Here is a 21,165-nt window from a genome sequence, read left to right as displayed (position 1 = left end):
GGTGATTCAAGTAGTCTGGATATTGATTGATAATGTGTTAATGATGCTATGATGCTAAGGACATTGTTAACAAGTCATTTTACTATGACATGTTTGAGTGTATACGAAAAAAGAGAGGATTTAGGAGGAAAAAAGAGAAGAGGAAGAAGAGGCGTAGAGTCTATCGTCACTCTTGGAAATTGACTTAACATATCTTTATTTATAGTTATTATTTAGTCTGTTTATTTTTTTTTTTATTCTATAAAAAAGAACTCTATTTTATTTCCTATCAAATGAATAAATTATTTTTTTTTATTTTTCTTCAAACAATTATTTTAATACAGTTATTTATCTTTGTTTATTTAATTATAAAAACCTCACCATTTTTTAAAATTTTATTTATTTTTTTAACTAAAAAATCTTTTTAATTTATTTACAAGAAAAAAGGAATATTACATATCATGAACTATCCTACTCTTGAAGTCAAGATCAAGTGTGTAGATCAGTTTCATTTCCTTGAAGGGTTGCTGCTGCAGTTGCTGAGTCTTGACATGTGCTCATGCATAACAAGAGAAGAATTCCACAAAGGAATTGGGATACATGAGAAGTGCCCATTTTTCTTCTCCGAAATGCAGATTCTGATGCCATTTCAAAAAGGACTTATAAATGATTGATTTTGTTGATTTGTAAAGAATTATCTGCTCAAGAGGATAAATATTTGACTCATGAATTAGAATTCCAACACATTATATTATTAGCGAATAATGATTTATATATTTTTATTATGATTTCTATTACTTTATACATGTTGAATAATTATTCATGTAGTATTTAATTAATAATTAGTCCTTTTCTTTCCAGGTTCATTCTGTGCAGTGGAATTTATTATGGCGGCCATTTTTTTTTTTTTTTACAGAAGGTTGGCCAATTTTTGTTTGGATCCTAAACATTTTTATTAAAGAAAATGCTGCATGCTTTTAATAAGACAATGAATGACTTATGCTCTATATAAAAAATTATTATATCAACATAATGGAACTAAGGTTAAATCTTTTGAATTTTCAAGTTTATATATTGTGAATGAAATAGAAAATATAATTAGAGGGATTAAAAAAAAGTAATCGGTTAAGCTTTCGATAACAAATTATCTGTAAAATTAATAAATATTTTATATGTATATCCTGTTAAAAAAAACATATTATAAAAAATAATATATATATATATATATATACGGAAAAAAAATAAAAAAATTGTTAATCAATATATCACGTCTTAAATGGCTACTGTCCCCTCTCACAAAAAAAAAAAAAAAAAAATTGGCAACCGTCAGAGCTTGCATTTAAAAGACAGCATCCATTTGGCCATTAGGATAGAAATTTCGCTAATCTTCAGATTTGTACTAATTTGAATTTGATATAATTAATGTTCTCTGTCTCTGATAAAATGCCATGGTTAGGGAGAGCCATTGCTACAAACTGGTGAATTTGATATAAAACTTTAAAGTTACTTACTTGGCATTGCTATAGTTCACGTTTCAGAATGTAAGTATAGATTTATAAATTATTTTATCGGTAAGAATTGAACACAATACAAGCAATTTATAATACTTCAACCAAGTGTGATTTAAATAGAGATAGATATACATAAAATCTTGTGGTGTTTACATATCATAATTCATTATCTTATTTTTTTTCCCTTCCTAAATGTTGTTCATATAGCACTATGCTTTATCTTTTTAAACGAGTTCTTGATAGCATGTAGCTTGTTGATCACCACTGTGATTGGCATTCTCTCACTAGGTGGATTTGCAGAGCAAGACGCTCCAATTTCCATCAGTGACACAAAGCAATCCTCCATCAAACCTTTAGCTGAGGCTTCAATCTCATAGTTCTTCCTTATTGCTTTCTCTTCATCCTCAAATTCTTGATTTTCCTCATCAAAGTCTTGTTCAGAAACTAATGAAGGATCAACTATATCCGTGACACGGTTAGGTAAAGCCATTGCTACAAACTGGTGAATTCCCATGCCACCTTCAAATGCTTCTTCATCTGTTGGTCTTTTTCCTGTGAAAATCTCCAGTAATAGTATCCCATAACTGTAGACATCTCCAAGTGTAGAAGGCTTCCCACCCATACCATACTCTGCATTTCAGCTATTTGTGAGTCATTTTTCTTTTTTAGATGTAATGCAACCAACTCTAAATTTTGATATAATGACCTAATCATGTTTTTATTCCTTCAAATTAAGAGGTCTAAAAATAATTTGAGGCACTAAAAAATACAAATTTTTATTTGGAATAATAAAAAAACAAACCCCTGATTTGAGGGACTAAAAACATAATTAACCCTTGAATAATGAATAATGTACCTGGAGGGATGTATCCAATAGAACCCCTTAGGCTAGCTGAAATAACTGATTGTGTGGAAAACTTGCTTGATTCTTCAAACAGAAATGTAGCTAATCCAAAGTCACCCACATGAGCAACCAAATCATTGTCAAGAAGTACATTGCTTGGCTTTATGTCACAATGAACAATTGGAGTTTCACAGAAGTGGTGGAGATATTCCAGTGCACAAGCAACATCAATTGCTATGTTCAGTCTTTGGATAAATGTCAGTTTCTTAGTCTGAGTTTGCACATTGTTTACTGGATGCAACCAATCTTCTAGACTTCCATTAGGCATGTACTCAAACACTAGAGCTTTGAAGTCATTGCCTTGATGATCAACACCTGAGATGGCGGTTATGATCTTGAGAAGGTTACGGTGCCTTATGCTTCTCAGAACATGGCATTCATCAATGAAGCTCCTTGAAGCTCCTCTCTGCTGAAGATTTAACACTTTAACTGCAACAATTGATCCATCACCCGAGAGAGTTCCTTTGTATACAGAACCAAAACTTCCTGAACCAATCAGGTTATCCTGAGAGAAGCCACCAGTGCACTTGGTAATTTCTGAGTAAGAAATTTCCAAATCCAAAGCATTTCCAGTAGTTGATGTAGGAGTTTTCCTTTTTGCTCTTTTTACTATGGGGAACAATGTAAGAAAACATGATAGAAGCAATAGTAATATAAGTGCAATAGCTATAGGGATAGCCACCTTAGAGGCAACAAGTTTTCTTAGCCGAGAGGCCTTCCTCTTCCTTATAGTGCATGGAGGGAAATTTAGTTCTGAGACACCCCCACATAGCTTGATATTTCCATATAATGAAATGGAAGTTGCATTCTTGAAGATTCCATTCTTTGGTATTTCACCTTCAAAATTATTGTAAGAAAGATTGAGATGTTTGAGCTCAGTGAATCCACCAAGAAACTCCGGAATTTTACCGGACAAGTTATTTCGCGAAAGATCTATGTCTAGTAAACCTCTCAAATCCTTTATAGTTTGAGGAATGTTTCCCTCAAAAGAATTACCCTGCAAATGCAGCTTTTCCAGGCTAATACAACTGCCAAGAGAAGATGGAATAACTCCAGAAAAGTTGTTCTCAGACAGAACCAACTCTGCAAGATTACGTAGCTTACTCACTTCAACCGGCAGGGTCCCTGACAAAGCATTATAAGACACATCAAAGTATATTGCTAGTGAAGAAAGACCAATAACTTCTGTTGGTATGGTGCCACTGAGCTTGTTGCTATAAAGGCTGAGTACCAATAACTTTTGGCAGTTTCCAAGACTAGAAGGTATGCTTCCCTCAAAGTTATTTTCCTCCAGAAAGAGTTTTGTTATTAAAGATAAATTTCCCAAGGAGGATGGGATTCTACCTGAAAATTTGTTGACATTCAGATACAATAATTGCAGATTTTGCAGCCTACCTAATGCATCAGGAACACCACTGGTTAGCTCGTTTCCTTCTAATCCTATAAGGGCCAGGTTAGCAAGATTTCCAATTCCAGCAGGTATATTTCCATGTATTCTATTAGAATTAAGGGCAAATGTGTGCAGTTGGCTTGAAAAGTTAGCAATTGATTTAGGCAACACCCCACCAAAATTATTTACGCCTAGACGTAAAACTTGTAGAGCTGTGCAGTTGACCAAAGAATCAAGAAAGCTAAGATCATCTGTTTTCCCAGTTCCAAGTCTGTTGTGCTCAAAGCTAAGTCTAGTTAACCTGTACAATACCCCTAAGTTCTTAGGCAGTGTTCCAGTGAGACCATTCAAGGAAAAGTCAAGAATTTCAAGTTTTGATGCGTTCAACAACGATGCAGGAACAGACCCTGTGAGATTGTTGACCGCACCAGCAAATACTTGAATGTTAGGAAGAGTAAATCCAACATCTGCTGGTAAGGTTCCATGAAGATGGTTTTGAGTAAAAGTGAAATAGTATAAGGAAGAGATATTATAGATTGAAGAAGGAACTGTGCCAGTTAAGTAATTCCCATATAGCACAAGAGATGTCAAGCTTGACAAAAGGCCTACCTCATGTGGTATGCGTCCAATGAAGTTGTTTAAACCGAAGCTAACGCGAGATAAGGAAGAAAGGTTTCCAATCCAAGTTGGGATTGTTCCTGTAAGATTGTTAAGACCTGCAGCTAGCACTCTTAGATTTGTGCAGTGGCTGAGATTACTTGGAAAACTGCCATCAAAGTTGTTTATGCTGAAGTTTAGGTATTGAAGGTATAGTAAACGACCAACCTCTTGAGGAAATTCACCATGGAAGCTATTGTTTAACAAGTTGACTGTGGTGAGGAATGTGAGGTTTCCTATGAAGGGTGTAAGAGTGCCTCCTAGTCTCAGTTGCTCAAGGCTAAGGTGTGTGACTCTTCCATTGGAGATGTTGCATGTGATTCCTATCCAATTGCAGTGATTGATGGAGCCATTCCAAGAACTCATAGTGTTGAATGGATCTTCAACTATCTTACTCTTGAAGTGAACTAAAGCTTGCAAATCAGTTTCATTTCCGGTAGGGATTGCTGCTATTGCTGAGTCCTTGATTAAGATCATGCATAATAGAAGACATCCATTAAGGACTTGTAACAGTAGGCTCTTAGAATTTGCACAAGGATGGTTCATATTTTAAGTGCAAAATTTTTATGCTAACTCTGAAATGATCCAGCTTTCTGTTTTCAGCTGATAATGCTATAAAAAAGTAACTGACACTATTAGATAACAGAAAAAGGATTGCCTATTCTTTTGTCACTAATCTTTGTCGAAAGTAACCTATAGTGGAATCCTCTCTTATAATCACATTTTTTTTCATCTACAAGACTTGTTGGTTAAGGATTGCCTACTTGTCATAATAGGTAAGAGACGGTTCGTTGCTATTAAGACGAAAGCAATTCTTAGGCTCTTAAGACATTTATTTTCAGTTAACAATAATCTCCATACACGAATTTATGATTCTGAGCTGTGTGTTAGTTGTTAGGTAAGAAAACAACTTGTGTATTATTTTTTATGCAACTATAATCCATACAATCTTATTGTGGCTAAGAAATATTATTTCAAATATAATCTATTTAATTTAACCGAGTTTAATATATTGTGTAAATATTAACATATTCAAATTTATTAAACGAAGTTAGCGAAATATTATATAACAGTATGGTAAAATCTGATCAACAACGCATCAAAATTAAATTTCAGCAAATTACGATCATACAATTGTGAAAGTAGTATTTATATAGCGTTTATGTATGAAATAAATGAATGCAAATAACTACCTAGATATATGATTACTGCTAGTTATTAATCAAGAGCCAAGACTATGGCATAACAGATGCAATTTTTTACTATATTATATTTATGTTGAATGATTGCACAGCATATAATTGGGAAATACATACGATTTTAGGGAACTGTTTCTGCGTTCTACTGGAATTTAATCGCAAGAACTGACACTAACCCATGGCCAATGAATATATAAAACTTCTTCCAGAGAAGGAACCTTCTTTTTCTATGTTAGTATCATTTAAGTCAAGCTCAGGCCTTCTGAGTTCTAAACAGTTTTCATGTGAATGAGATTTGGATTATTCTTTCAATACCCTACAAATTTATTATACACCCAACATTTTTTAAAAATTTTCAACTTTATCTTTTTTTTCTTTTTCTACATTCCTTCCTTGTTTTTTCTTTTCTTCGTATAGCCTACAAATTGACAATTCATAGGACCAATCTGGATGGTCCCATACGGATTAACAATCCCTAGTTCATGAAGATCTCAAACTTGTGACTTTTGTGTTATTAGCACACTGCTTTAACCAAATGAGATATGACTAATTATGTTAAAAAATAATTAATGTCGTTATATATAATACTAAATTTTTTAATGTATATTTAATACACATATAAGTTTACATGATAAATTTTGTAATAATTAATTATGATCTAATAATGAATTTTTTAACATATGTAAATTTTTATTAAATTTATGATTTTTATTTAAAATTTATATATGTAAAAATATATTATTAGATTAAAATTAATTATTACAAAATTTATTATGTAAATGTATATGTATATTAAATATAAATTAAAAAATTTAATGATATATATAACGACGTTAATTATTTTTTAACATAACTAATTTATTAGCTCAGTTGGTTAGAGTGTTATGCTAATAACATGAAAATCACATGTTTGAGACTTGCATGGGTTATTAATTTTAAATTATTTCATAAAACATATTTTTTTAATAACCCATAGGCTATACAAAGAAAAGAACCAAGAAGTAAAAAAGAGTAAAATTGGAATTTTTTAAAATATGTTGGGTGTAGGAAAAATAACCCATGAGATTTTTACACTACACAATGGGCTAGTTGGGCTGGCATTTAGATTGAATATAGACCGAACATATAGGGACATGCTAGGTGCACCCAACAATTTATTGAATGGGCCATTTTGCCCTTCATTTAAAAATTTATAAAGCTGCTCCTCCTCCGGAAGAACCACTTTTGTTCTTCTTCGCGCTGCTTCTTTTCTTCTTCCCCACAAGCCTTGTGCCTCTTCTTCTCCGCGAGCCCGGCTGCTTCTTCTCGTTGGATCAGACGTGATTTGCCTTCGAGGTAGGTGTCCCTAACTTCCCATTGCTTTTATTATGCAGTATAGTTGTAGTATTAAGGCTAGGATAGTGGAACCTTAGGGTAGAAGACGCTGGAAAAAATGGGGAAAGCTCGGTTACGGTGACGTTTTCTGGAAGAACCGTGAAGGCTTCTTCTAGAACTTCCGAAAGAAGTTCCGGAAAATTTCCGGAAGAAGGGTTCTTTCGGAAGTAACCAAGGGTTATCCGGAAGAACCTTTCTTCTGGAAATTTTCCGGAACACTTCTTCCAGAAAGTTTCCGGAAGAAGTAGTTCATCCGGAAACTTTTCGGAAGAAGGGTTCTTCCGGATGACCTTTGGGTATTCCGGAAGAACTTTCCGGAAGAACTATTTCTTCCGAAAGTTTTTTTTTTAAAAAAAAAATATTGTTTTGTTTTTTTTTAAATGAATGAAGTTGTTATTTTATTTTTATAAATTAAGTAGTGTATGTTTTTGAAATTTTATAAAAAAATGAGGTTTGGCTTTTTTATGACAAATGAATTTGTTTTTTTATAATTTAAATTGTGTATGTTTACTAAATATTTATTTTTAAATTATTTGTGTTTTTGTTTATAAATGAAGTTGTTTATTGTTATAAATTAAGTTGTGTGTGTTTTTGTTTATTTTTTTTAAAATTAGTGTATTTTATTTATAAATAAAGTTGGTTGTTTGTATAAATTAAGTTGTGTATGTTTTGAAATTTTTGTTAATTGGTTTTGTTTATTTTTTATATGATTTTAGTTGAGTATTTTACTAATTATTTATTTTTAAATTAGTTGTGTTTTTTGTTTATAAATAAAGTTTTTTATTTTTATAAATTAAGTTGTGTGTGTTTTGGAATATTTTTTTAAAATTATAATTTTTTTATAAATGATATAAATTAAGTTGTGTATGTTTTGAAAATTTTTTCTTCCATTTTTGTTTTATTTTTATATATAATTTTAGTTGTGTATGTTTACTAATTATTTATTTTTAAATTAGTTGTGTTTTTTTGTTTATAAATAAAGTTGTTTTTTTATTATAAATTAAGTTGTGGATGTTTACTAATTAATTATTTTTACATTAGTTGTGTTTTTTTTATAAATGAAGTTGTTGTTTTTTTATAAATTAAGTTGTGGATGTTTACTAATTAATTATTTTTACATTAGTTGTGTTTTTTTTTATAAATGAAGTTGTTTATTTTTTTTATAAATTAAGTTGTGGATGTTTACTAATTAATTATTTTTACATTAGTTGTGTTTTTTTTTTATAAATGAAGTTGTTTATTTTTTTATAAATTATGTTGTGTGTGTTTTGAAATAATTTTATTTAAATTAGTCTTATTTTTTTTATAAATAAACTTGTTTTATTTTTATAAAGAAAGTTGTGTATGTTTTGACCGAAAAAAATACGTGTTCCACATGATTTGCAGATCATGGTTAGAACACGAGGTTTAGGTCGTGCTATAGGTAGAGTTATAGGCAGAGATAGACAGGATGAGCATGATGCAGTTGATGTTCCGGAGAGGCGTAGGCCTAATGCATCAGCCCGTAGGCAACGAGTTCATCAGATGACTGAGGATGTTCCTCACATGACTGAGGATGTCCCTGATATGGCTGAGGATGCACCTGAGATGACTGCGGACGTACAGGGTGATGATGGTGCTGAGGGGTCACATGCTGATGATGTTGAGGGATTCCCAGGTGGGCCACGTGACCCATCAGTGCTGACATCATTTGCGGACCATGTTGCACACGCCATTTGGAGTGGACATGTATTTTAATTTGTTAATTATTTTTTCATTGTTGATTTGTTTGTCATTAATATTTTTTTATAATTGAATAATTTGTACTTCAAATCAGGAACGTTGTGAGTTGAAGTTGGTGTCGCACGGGAGGACAGTGACATTAATTGGGAGGTCAGTGCCTAAGATTGAAGGACTGGTTGGTGCCACAGGATTAAGTCCATTGATCGGGTGTTCAGTTGTAACCGGTTATCCTGGACTTATATCCGCATTTGTGGAGAGGTGGCACAGCGAGACCAGTACCTTCCACCTTTCAGTAGGAGAGTTGACGATCACACTGGATGATGTGTCGTCACTCCTCCATTTGCCTATCAGTGGCGCGTTCCACAACTTTCATGCTCTTTCTGTGGACGGGGCGATATTTTTGTTGACCGAGTTGCTTGAGGTGTCTGCCGAGGAGACTAGAGCCGAGACAACACGATCACGAGGGGCATATGTACGACTGGGATGGGTTTGAGACATCTATGAGATGAGATGTAAGGCCCGGTGGTGGATTGTAGCAGCTCGTGCTTATCTGCTGCACTTGGTTGGTTGCACTCTTTTTGCTAACAAGAGTGCAACATTTGTTCATGTGGTGCATCTAGAGGCTTTTCACGACCTGGGTCAGAGTGGTGGTTATGCCTAGGGAGTTGCCGCGCTGGTTCATATGTATGACCAGTTAGATGAAGCTTCTAGGACCACTACACGACAGATTGCGGGATACCTGACTTTATTACAGGTAAATTTTGTGTTTTTAAATATGTTACGTTGAATTATGATTTAAACATGTTTTTATGTTATGTTAACCTCATTTTTTTGTAGTGCTGGATCTATGGCACTTTCCTAGCGTGCATCAGTGCGTTACAGATGATGCATACCAGGAGACGTCCCCACGTGCTTCCTGGTGGCTGACGTCGAAGGCGCATATGAAGGGAATTATAGGAGCACCGTACTAGGCATGTTGTGATGCTTTGATGGTCACAGATGTGTGCTGGTTGCCTTACACTAAGCATCGAGGGGTTAAGGGTTTTGAGCTGATTTCATCATTCCAGGGTCAACTGAGATGGGGTCCTATGATGGTCACAGCTCGACCGGAGAGGGAGCTACGGCAGTTTGGTTACATTCAGAGCATCCCTCCACCGCTTGTTAGCGCTTCATTGTCATATGATGATATAGATGACAGGTGGATGCATTTCGCGGACCACGTACTAGCTGTGGGTGAGCTTTGTGTAATGTCTGGGCAGGTATCTGCGTATTACATGGAGTGGTTTTTTCGGATATCTCACCCATTCATGATACCGACCCAGGCAGGTGACCAGCCCAGACATGCACCTGCCGCAGACCCTGAGGAGTACATGCAGCCGCCCATCCCACAGGTTCCAATGGCATTTGACGCCCCTCCACATGCAGTGGTAAGATTATTTGTGCGTTTAATGTTTGATGAGTTGTTATTTATTTTAAATTTTATAATAAATGTTTTTAATGACTGTCACAGGATGATTATGACGGCTATGAGGCGATCACAGATAGGTTAGAGCGTGTGCTCAACCTTAGGATGGTCACTGCAGATACAGAGTTACATGATATTATGCAGGATTGCCTCACGGTCGCTAGAGGGGGTGCCAGTGCAGATGGAAGTGTCAGGGCTCGACAGAGACGGCGCATAGAGCATTGATTATTGTTTTTATGTTTTGTTTTGTAGTTGACATAATTTTTTTTATTTGTTACACTTTTTAGTTTAATATAGTTGACTTGTTGTGTATAGTATATTATTTTATGATATAAACTGATGTATCGATTCTGATTCCGATCCTGGTCCTTAAGCGAAGTTTTGGACTGTTTTGAATTTTTTATAAAAAACAGTGAAGCTAAAATCATGAGTTTCATTCGTAAGAATGACATTAAAATTAATTTTTTTTTAAAAAAGAGGCAGAAAAAATAGAAATCAGACCCTTTTTACATGTTTAAGTACCCATGTTTGGGGTTTTTTTTGGAGGGTGTGCGAGTGGCGTAAGACTTTCGAGGGGCGCTATTTCTCATGTTTGAACGTCAAAGAACCCAAAAAATTTATTGTCGTTCCCTGGTTCCATCAAATAACACCTAAAAAAGGAGGCAGAAAATCCAAAAAAATAGGAATCAGACCCTTTTTACATGTTTAAGTACCCATGTTTGGGGCTTTTTTTGGAGGGTGTGTGAGTGGCGTAAGACATTGGAGGGGCACTATTTCTCATGTTTGGACTTCAAAGAACCCAAAAAAATTATTTCCGTTTCCTGGTTCCATCAAATAACACCAAAAAAAAGAGGCAGAAAATCCAAAAAAATAGGAATTGGATCCTTTTTACATGTTTAAGTACCCATGTTTGGGTTTTTTTTGGAGGGTGTGCGAGTGGCGTAAGACATTGGAGGGGCGCTATTTCTCAAGTTTGAACGTCAAAGAACCCAAAAAAATTATTTTCGTTCCCTGGTTCCATCAATTAACACCTAAAAAAAGAGGCAGAAAATCCAAAAAAAATAAGAATCGGACCCTTCTAAGTATGCGTAAGGTCTGAAGGTCAAACAATTAAAATAAATTATCTTTGGACCATTGAAATAACACATTGAACTTTATTATGGGATTTAAACACGCCGTAAATAGATAAAGGTTACATCAACGAAAAAGCAAAAAAATAAACATTGCATTCAGTCGCTTAGCGATGTCGCAGTCACCTCGTCTTCGAATTCCACAACATATTTAGTAAAGACAGCTAAAATTTCTATTGGTCCATATTTTTTCCAGTAGTTAGATTGTACTAACACCTTCAGCAGTTCTTCATTGGTCTTCAGCTCATTAATTTCATTTTTTATAAGCTTATCTGAATACTCAAAGCGACCTGGTTGGCAGAAAAACAATCGTCTTACCGTTTGTGATTCGTGAATTCCATGAGGGGGAATCCCTTTAGGTGCAACTTGCTTTATTAAATCCTTCAATTCATCGATGGTACATGTTGAAGGAATTTGAAATTTCTTTGGATTTTTTCCTGTGAAAGCACATCCAACAAATTTGTTCTGCGGTGGTATGTTCCATTTCCCGTTGTAATACATGATCGCGTCATGAGTACGGGGCATAGTGCATTAAAGTAAGTTTATTACTCCATCTGGTGTTCTTCCAACGGTGCATAATAACTCAATCGGACCAACATACAAAAATTGATCATTACACATTAACATTGTGTTGACATCATCATCATTTATCAATTTCATAACACTGAAAGCGAATTTGGTTACCTGTATGGGTGAATGGCTTCCGGTAGTGAATTTCATCCAAAAATTGTTTGTCGGATAGCCGAAGGGTATTGTGTATTCTGATTTTTAGGCTTACAAAATCACAGATGTTTGGTACTCGAATGGGCACCGGAGTCGAAGTTTGGAAGTAAACCCCAGTATCATTGTGAATAATCGATCCATTTGGAAAAATGAAACCCAACCTTGAGTTGACAATCGTCTGACTGTTAGTTTCTCCTAAAAATGTCATACTTTGTGTATCAATTGGGAAACTATGTGAAAGCAAGATAATGTGTGATTTATTAGTCGTGTCTCATATATATACATGGTTGTCACCGACAGATTGCTTCACTTTTTTTACAAAAAAATAGACACGTGTGAACTTGTTTCGTGTTTATGTTTCCTTCAGAATGTGTAGTCAAGTCAGTCAATGTGGTGTCGCGCTCAAACTTTAATACGCATGCATGTCATTATGTGTTGTCAATTATGACAATGATGTATCGTACACGTGTAATTGATTTTTGTTGGACCAACTATTTTTTTGCTTAACGAAATGAGTACTTAATAATATTAATTGGTTATTAATGGCTTACAATAAATTATATCGCATAATGAATACAATTACATAAACAATGCATGTTTAGTCTTCATTTAGGTTGACATAGTGTCTTTTAAATGACATCAAGCTTGTGTATTGCTGCATTCCACTAATATATGGAGTTGTCCACCGCTTTGCCTGAGAATAATAATTGCTTGACCACAACAACGCTGGAGGCGGTAAGGGACAATGGTCTTTCAAATAAACCTGTTGTACATGAACAAAGATTATATCATGCGGTAACCGACTCAAATGAACCAGGGAAGTCATTGCATAATTGTTATACTAACTATATTCAATGTACCTATACAAAATGATTTCCAAACATGTGACCGACACATATCATGCGGTGCCCAGAAGAATGAGGTGGTGGTTAACTTCTAAGAGGAAAAAATGCCATGTTTTGTTCTCGGGACAACGATACAAGGATTACGTTATACTGTGATGCAATCACATATCTCATCTCCGTTATATCCATCCACTTGTCCACACTAACCTGAATCAAGCAAACATACACATGTAAGTAATTTAAAGTTTTTTATTAAAAAAAAAACCTAAAAACATACCTTCAAAAACTCATCAACAAGTAGGGACAACTTTAATTGTTCAAATCTCTCTGTGCCACCGAAGAGGTTCATGTACTCATGCGACCACCTGCCAAGTTCTTTAATCAATTCGTTACGCAATAACGGCCACGAATCTTCCCCCATACCTAATAAAGCGGCAATGGACCGATATCCATAGTTATCGTCCGCTTTCACATCCACAACGTCACGAATAAAACCTTGAATGAATGGCGCAAATTGATCCAACATCGAGATGATCGTTGTTGGCTGAGGCGGTTCAGAACATGATGCACTACGTTTGACTGAAGAGTTGCTGCTTTGAACAGAATGAAAAGCATCAACATACTCCCAGTAAGACGGATCACGCTTTGTGGATCTTTGACTTTTTTTCATCGGTTTCTTCGGTGCACCTTTAGTGTTGACCTTTGATGGAGGAGGGCACATAGAGTTCTGATCAGGGTATGCAATTTCTCAAAGTTTACTCTTTAGAGTTACTTTGCCAGACACATCAAGTTCCTCAAACCTTTTAGATATGGTCTCAATCTCTTCCTTGATGCTGACTTCTGCCTCACATAACCCTTGGTCTGAAAAGCAAAGTCTCCTCTAGAAAATATGGACTGACTCCACTGGGATGCTACCAATAGTATACCTAGAAAGCTCACATGCACAAGGAAGACTGTGCGTGCTTCTCATCACACAACCACAATAAGAGGGATTGTTGCTGAGATAACGTAGACGGTCAACTTCAAAAGCAATCTCATTTAAAGCGTCCCTTGAAACTATCCCAAGAAGCCTCTTGTATAAGGTTTTTTTAAATACATGTCCAACCACATGCGTACTGGTTTCAAAGGATGCTTTAATTTCAATGTGTTGCAGCGTGATCATGTTGTTAATGGCATCCCAAACACTACAAAGGTCTCCAAGGCTATTTTGTAGTACTCTTTTTAGAGCCCAATAAGCTGATTCAACCCTACATTTAAAATACACAACAAACATGAAAAATATACAACAATTAAATACCATTTATTAATAATCCTTACTAACAAAAAAAACAATTCTTAATACCTGTTTGTTGTTGTGTTGCCTAGGTGCATGACCTTATTCGTCCATGCTGTAATAATTTTTTCCTTGTGGGGGATAATCCATGTGTCGTTAACATAGTCAACAAACATCGGCCAAGGCGGTCAAGCAATTTGAAACTTCTGAAGTGACTCAGCGAACTAGTGTTCGGACGGACAATCAACCAAAGTACCCCAGTTATCCATTACATAGTCCCAGGCATTTTTTTGACCGATTAAAGATTTGCACTTCGCCTTCGCATTCTTATCGATATGAAACCTGCACAACAAATTTGTACACTCCAGGAACACAGTTTTCACTGCATTCATCAGTGCTAGGTCTCTATTAGTGACAATAACAACAGGGAGGTGATCGTTTCTTAAAAATAGACCTCGAAATCGTTCCAAAGCCCATACAATATTATTAACACGCTCAACCTCTAGATATGCAAACCCAGCAGAGAATGTCATCGCCGTTGGTGTCACCCCAACAAAGTCAAGTAGTGGGAGTTTGTACCTGTTTGTTTTGTAGGTACTGTCTATAAAAAAACACCAAATGACATGCATTGCATAACTTTACTGCATTTGGGTGACACCAAAACAGATCACGCACCACAACTTCATCCTTCAATCTATGCCAATGAATGTATTGATCACATTCGAGAAGCTTCATCTGATGTTGCATTTCGGTATCAGCTCGTCTTATTGAAGAACGATATGCACTTCTTGCATTGTAAATTTGCTTTATCGTGGTGCAACTGTTGGCATTGTGTTCCTTCAACATTAGCAAGATGTTTTTTGGTTTCACCATCGACTTTGTCATATCAGCAATAATTTTATTTTTATCCTTAGTCAATCGCCCAGCGTATGGATGTCCAACTAAGGACTTGGCCAATTCATGATTGTGAATCCCACAGATCAACTTCACCATCCAACCTTCCCCTCCATGCACAGGTTTCCCATGAAGCCTGAAGGGACAACCACATTTCCTACTCCCAGTGTCTTTTCTAACGAATTCTTTATTCCTACACTTGTACATACCACTCCTTTCACACCCAATTAAGACAAATGAACTTCTTCCTATGCTACCGGTATCTGTGTCAGACCTCATAATCACTACAACAAATCCATTTTCATGGGCAACTGTTCGAGCCCACTGCAAAACATCATCTCGAGTACCAATTACCTACAACGCAACCCCAACATATTAATTTTTATACAAAACATCAATTCAACCAAATGACTCAAACTAATCAACATGATTACCTGAGACGTATTAAAAGCATTTGAACAATCAACATGTGGTTCATTCACACCACATTCTTCTTCATTATCATAATCATAATCCATATGAACTTCTTGTGACATCATATAGTCATACGTCCATTGATCTTCGTTCATCTTAAGGGCATATGCATCATACACAAGTACATTCAAATTATCATATAACCACATCCAAAAATTGACTACATATTAACTAACAAACATATTAACAACTAATACAAATACATTTAAATTTATAACTACATTATTTACTTAAACTAAACTTAACACTATAATAAACAACTAATAAAACATTTTTCTACTACAACAAAATACAATTATTTTACCTAAATCATTTAATATTATACCAAAATCATTATATCTAATTAAACCAATTATCGACAATTTAAAATACAGATATTATAAATTATAATATTCATATACATACATATATATATATATATATATATATATATATATATATATATATATAAATTTTAAAACAGAATTCAAAAAAAATTTTAAAAACTAACATTTCAGAAGAACAACACTGAAATTCCGGAAGAAGTTGTTCCGGAATCACTTCTTCCGGAAGTTGCCACATCAACTTCCGGAATAAGTTGTTCCGAAATTTCACAACTGTTCTTCCGGAACAACTTCCTCCGGTAGTTCAATGTTCTTCCAGAAAAAGTTTTTACCATTTTACTGTTCATCTTCTCTAAAAATCTACCCAGAAAACACAAAAAAAACCCGATAAATGCGTACCTCCCACGAAATAGAAACAACAACGACTAACACATAAACGGTACCACCAATATTTAAGCTTCACGGAACAGCTACTTCACGGGACCACCAAATCTTCAAAAGCTTTTTACGGAAAAGGATAGCAATACCAAGAACACCGAGATGAAGGTGAAACCAAAAAGGTGTAAAACGAAAAAGCAGCGCAGTAAATTTAAAGAAAACAACACAGGAACAAAATCGTCATTAAATATGTATTAAATTTTATTTTATTTTTAGTTATTATTATAAAATTAAATTTATTTTTGACGTTGTTATAAAATTAAAACTATTTTTTTATTATATATTAAGTTTTGTAATACAAATTAAATGTTATCATAATAAATATTTTATATTTTTTATAAAATATACAAATTAATTAATTTTTATGATTCAAATTATACTAAATTGTCACACAATTTATTATTTAAATTTACATGCACGTAAAAAAGGAATTACAAATATTAGTCATAATTATGTTTACTAATAATTTATGTATAATAATATTATTTATTTTATACCGTAATTTATTTATTAGAAATGAAATTATTAAAAAAATATTGCATTTTAAAAAATCATTTACAAAATAACTTCTGGAAGAACCTTCTTCTGGAAGAAGAAGGTGGTCTTCCGGAAAAACCTACTTCCAGAAAAAATTCCGAAACACGTCCTTCCATAACGTATTCCGGGAGTTCTTCCGGAAGCCCACCTTCTTCTTCTGGAAGAAGGTTCTTCCAGGAGTTTTCCGGAAAGATCTCTTCCGGAATTTTGTCCGAAAGTAGGTTCTTTTGAAATAAGGAATCGCAGAAGGACAATTTCGCCCATTCATTGTTTGTTGGGTGCCCCATCAATATTGCTGGGTGCACGTAGCATGTCCCGAACATATATAGTTTGTATTTAAGCCAACGGGCATGAGATCTATTGGGATTTGCTATTCCCACCACTTTTTTCTCTTCCCATCCCATGGTTTATTTGTTATTTCCAAAAAATACCCTGATAGAAACGCGTTTCCCTTGAGCAATTGTGTTAGACAGGGTGCAAATTCAATTAACAAATGAAACATGTTCCATTGTGTATATTTGCTCAACAGAATTGGGTTTCATTGTTTATTGAGGTTACACTTCTCACACAACAAAAATATATTTTGATTAGACAAATGCATATCATAAACACATTTCTGATGTGTATTTCCTAAACAAGAACAATAAAAAAATGTTTTTGTTGTGTATTTGGCAGTCATACACAACCATTGTGTTTCCATCCACTGTGTATTTCTAAATTAATTGTTGGTATTTTTAAAGTTCTATTTTTATGGAGGAAGACACCTAATGTATTAACGAATCACATGATAATTCACTGACACGTGAACAATGTACACATTTTAATTGTGATTTGAACCCTTGATTAGTCATACAATTTTAACTATTTGTTTTTTTTTCTTTTTTTATGAAAATTATTTCTTTTTTTGACTCATAGGATAAAACTTTTAATCACTTCTAATCATTATTGTGTATTATGATGATCATCACTACTAGAAAAATCCCATTTTACATCAGTGGAAAACGTATTTCAAAGACGGTGGACGCCCGTCTTTGAAAGAGTGTTGTTGTAGAGGACGGATTTCTACGACGGTCGTAAAAGGACCGTCTTAGAAACACGTGATTTTCTACATCGGTGGTGTTGTAGACACGACTTCTTTTATGACGTGTTCTACGACGGTCCTTTTATGATCGATGTAGAAAGTTATGATTTCTACATCGCTGCCTGCATAGAAACGACTTTGTTTATCACATGTTCTACATCGGTCATTTTACGACGGATGTAAAAAGCTTTATTTTCTAGACATATTCATACATCGGTGCCTATTTATATATAAATTAACCAACATAATGACTTTGTCTCATCATTCAATTTTAAACCCAAAGGTGAAATGAAAAAGATAATGATATATCAATCAATGAAATGGAAAAGATTACTAACTTTTGGATGGATAATATCCCGGGCTGGCCTTTTCATGCAAAGACAACCCACTTTAACTCCACAAATTATAACTATTCCAGCTGAGGGGTGCTTGAAGCACAAGACCTTTTCCATTATTTCAACCCTTCTCTTTCTAGGCAGACAAATGCTTTAGAAATTTTCATAATTAATTGAACATCAATATATATATGAGTGGCTAGCTACAATGCATGTGGATGAAAGACTAAGGGCTTCTTTTGTCACAATGATGTTAGACAGAAAGATGAAATTCTCATATACAGTAGTATATTAATTACTTATTCTCTCTTTCAAAGCTAATTGTTTTCTCGCTCTAGTCGATTTAAATGCACTATAGAGAGTGGGGTAGACGATGGCATATGCATAATATATTAGGAGAAGATTATTTTTAAGTTTATCCTTAAAGTGTGTATTTTAGAGTCCATGTACTCTTAAATTTTAGCATGTCTGCAGATCAATTTTTTCACAACGTGTCCATGTCATAATGTTCTTTAAATTATACTATTAAATTGAAGATACACATATTTATACTTGTTCACGTATTTTTTATATTTTATGTTGATTGATTGGAGATCTTTTTGTTGAGCTATATAAGACGAAATTATAGACAACCTACTCCATTATTTTTTAAATTAAAAATTATGATGATTAAATGTTCTAGAACAAACTACGCAAAAACTGTGTGCTTTTTTTCTTTTTTCCTAGTAGTTGTTTAAAAAGAAATTAGAGAAGGAAAAAAAGATTTATTCAAATCAAACCCAAAGTCATGTATTAGGTAAAATTAAGTGAGATTTAAGACTTTGAGCGTGGAGACAAGGCAATTTACCTCTAGCACCAAAATATGATAGATAGCAGGTTTCCCAGTCTTAGGATAGCAGCAGGTTTCCCAATCTTAGGATAGCAGCAGCTCTGCTTTGTGTCACAGTATGCTCCTGGCCACTGCATGATACATGAAGAATTAATCAGAATAAAATGTGAACACACAAAGACATACATAAATGAATCCAGTAGAAATAAAAAAGAAAGAAAATGAAACACTAAACTATTCATGATCTTTGATGCTTTTTTCCCTTCTTTCTCTCTTAATATGAACTTTGGCACTTCACACAAGCAAAAGGAAATAATATTGTTGATAAAAAATATAAAAATAACAATACATCAAAATTAGTTTCCATAATTTTAAGTACTAGTTAATATAGTTTCTAAAATTATATAAAAATAGCTTTTCAATTTTTGAAATTACCAAATGCTAATCATTTTAGTCTTTATTGTTATAATTTCAAATACTAAAGTAATGTTTTTATAATTTTATTGATTAAATTGACAAATTAGTTTCTAGAATTAACACTTTTACATACTCATATACAAATTAACACTTTTACACGTAAAGAAAAACAACAATACATCAAATTAGTTTTTAGAATTTTATAAGTATTGATCGGTTAATCTAGTTTTTTTTTTTAAGTATAGGTTAATCAAGTTTCTGAAATTATATATAAATATCATTTCATATATGCAAAGTGCTTTCCCGAGTTCCTGGTTTGGTAGCATTATATTAAGCATGAAAATTAAAATAATAACAAAACACTGAAAGAAGATTCAAGAACTAAAAGGCATGGAGTTTCAAGAATGAGAATATACTTACATTGTCTTTCTTGCTTTTCGTCTTGATTTTTTTACCTAAAATTCACAACCATGTAAGTTTGCCCAAGTTTTATATCCAACGGCTTATTTTAAGACAAGTTTTAAATGCAGATTGGTACGTAGTCATCTAAAAAAGAAAATGTAGCTGGATATAAATTATTTGAAATATTTAGATAGATACTATAACAATATAGAAATCATGCAATAATCTTTTAGTTTCTTTCATTGATTTGAATTTTGATTATATGCATTGCTGGCAGACATCCCCATCAAAGCAGCCATATAGTAAAATAATTTAGAACTAATCCTTACTAGATCATTATATTGCTGATAATTTTTTATTTTTGATAAACATAGAATTCGTTGAAATTTGAATTACTACCTTTCAATAATGATAACACCACATAGCCATTAGAAGATACAGAGGAAGAAGGGAGAATACTCCAACATGAGCCAACTAAGGAGAATACTTTCAATAATGTTCTCATTCCCACTTGCTTGTAATTCAATCTGAAAAACATCAATAACTCTTATTATTCAATCTTCATAATCTTGCTTGTAATAATGTAAAAGAAACTAGAAAGAGTGTAACTTTACAAATTTGGGTGGGACAAAATGGGAGATTTCCCAAAGCATTATCTATAAAACTATGCCAAACTGTGAACTGGTGGGACCTTTCAAACCTTTTACTATGGACTTTATTAATTGGGGGCATAATACATGCATACAGACATTATACACTTACACAATATCATCCATTGGCTCTGGTCTTTTGACTGAAATTGGTGCCACATCTCCATCATCCAATCTCACTACTATAGGCCTGAGCTTTGTTTGGTTTGTCCTTTTCTTGAGAAAAAGTGATTGCTCTGTCAGCTTGACTAGTTCTGCAGCTTCATCATTTATATTATTGTTAAACTTTGGATCATTTGTAGGAAGATACTCATCTGAAACAATCTCACTCTTCTCCGAAGGAAGACAATATAATCCATCCCACTTACGGTGCTCAATCAAGGATGTGGATTCCTTCAATGGCCCTGAATCTTCATTTTTCAGAACATTGATATCAACATTGTGCTTCAACAGAGAATCTAAAAGGTAAAATTCTCCACATACAGCAAGAGTGTGGAGAGGAAGCCATTTATCCTGAAAATAATAGTAGTATTGAACATTAAAAAAAGCATTGAAAGTATTCACCAAAGACTAAGTGAATCAGAACCTTTTTCCCTCCCTATACCTTTATCAT

General features: G+C 33.8%; 3 protein-coding genes and 1 long non-coding RNA gene across 4 annotated transcripts; 1 reads left to right on the top strand and 3 right to left on the bottom strand.

Moving 5' to 3' along the window:
• Window positions 1-1,557: 1,557 nt before the first annotated feature.
• On the bottom strand, window positions 1,558-6,161 carry LOC114419043 (probable LRR receptor-like serine/threonine-protein kinase At3g47570). The gene is made up of 2 exons (XM_028384629.1): window positions 2,347-6,161; window positions 1,558-2,120 (listed from the first exon to the last, which is right to left on the bottom strand). Exons 1-2 carry the CDS (start codon window positions 4,985-4,987, stop codon window positions 1,690-1,692), a joined length of 3,072 nt encoding a protein of 1,023 aa, XP_028240430.1. The 5' UTR covers window positions 4,988-6,161; the 3' UTR covers window positions 1,558-1,689.
• A 2,377-nt stretch (window positions 6,162-8,538) lies between these two features.
• Window positions 8,539-9,229, top strand: LOC114420458 (protein MAIN-LIKE 1-like). The gene is made up of 2 exons (XM_028386351.1): window positions 8,539-8,742; window positions 8,831-9,229. Exons 1-2 carry the CDS (start codon window positions 8,539-8,541, stop codon window positions 9,227-9,229), a joined length of 603 nt encoding a protein of 200 aa, XP_028242152.1.
• Window positions 9,230-12,031: 2,802 nt separating this feature from the next.
• On the bottom strand, window positions 12,032-13,238 carry LOC114419041. Its single transcript, XR_003668158.1, has 3 exons — window positions 13,177-13,238; window positions 12,915-13,106; window positions 12,032-12,817 (listed from the first exon to the last, which is right to left on the bottom strand). It is a non-coding gene; the product is annotated as an uncharacterized LOC114419041 (long non-coding RNA).
• A 3,565-nt stretch (window positions 13,239-16,803) lies between these two features.
• On the bottom strand, window positions 16,804-21,165 carry LOC114420457. The gene is made up of 5 exons (XM_028386350.1): window positions 21,157-21,165; window positions 20,665-21,065; window positions 20,302-20,429; window positions 19,921-19,955; window positions 16,804-19,214 (listed from the first exon to the last, which is right to left on the bottom strand). The coding sequence occupies exons 1-5, from the start codon at window positions 21,163-21,165 to the stop codon at window positions 19,104-19,106; spliced, it is 684 nt and encodes a 227-aa protein (XP_028242151.1). The 3' UTR covers window positions 16,804-19,103.

The sequence above is a fragment of the Glycine soja genome, chromosome 7, assembly GCF_004193775.1.
Source record: "Glycine soja cultivar W05 chromosome 7, ASM419377v2, whole genome shotgun sequence".
In the NCBI taxonomy this organism is placed as follows: Eukaryota; Viridiplantae; Streptophyta; class Magnoliopsida; order Fabales; family Fabaceae; genus Glycine; species Glycine soja.
This window is presented reverse-complemented; position numbering and strand designations above follow the sequence as displayed.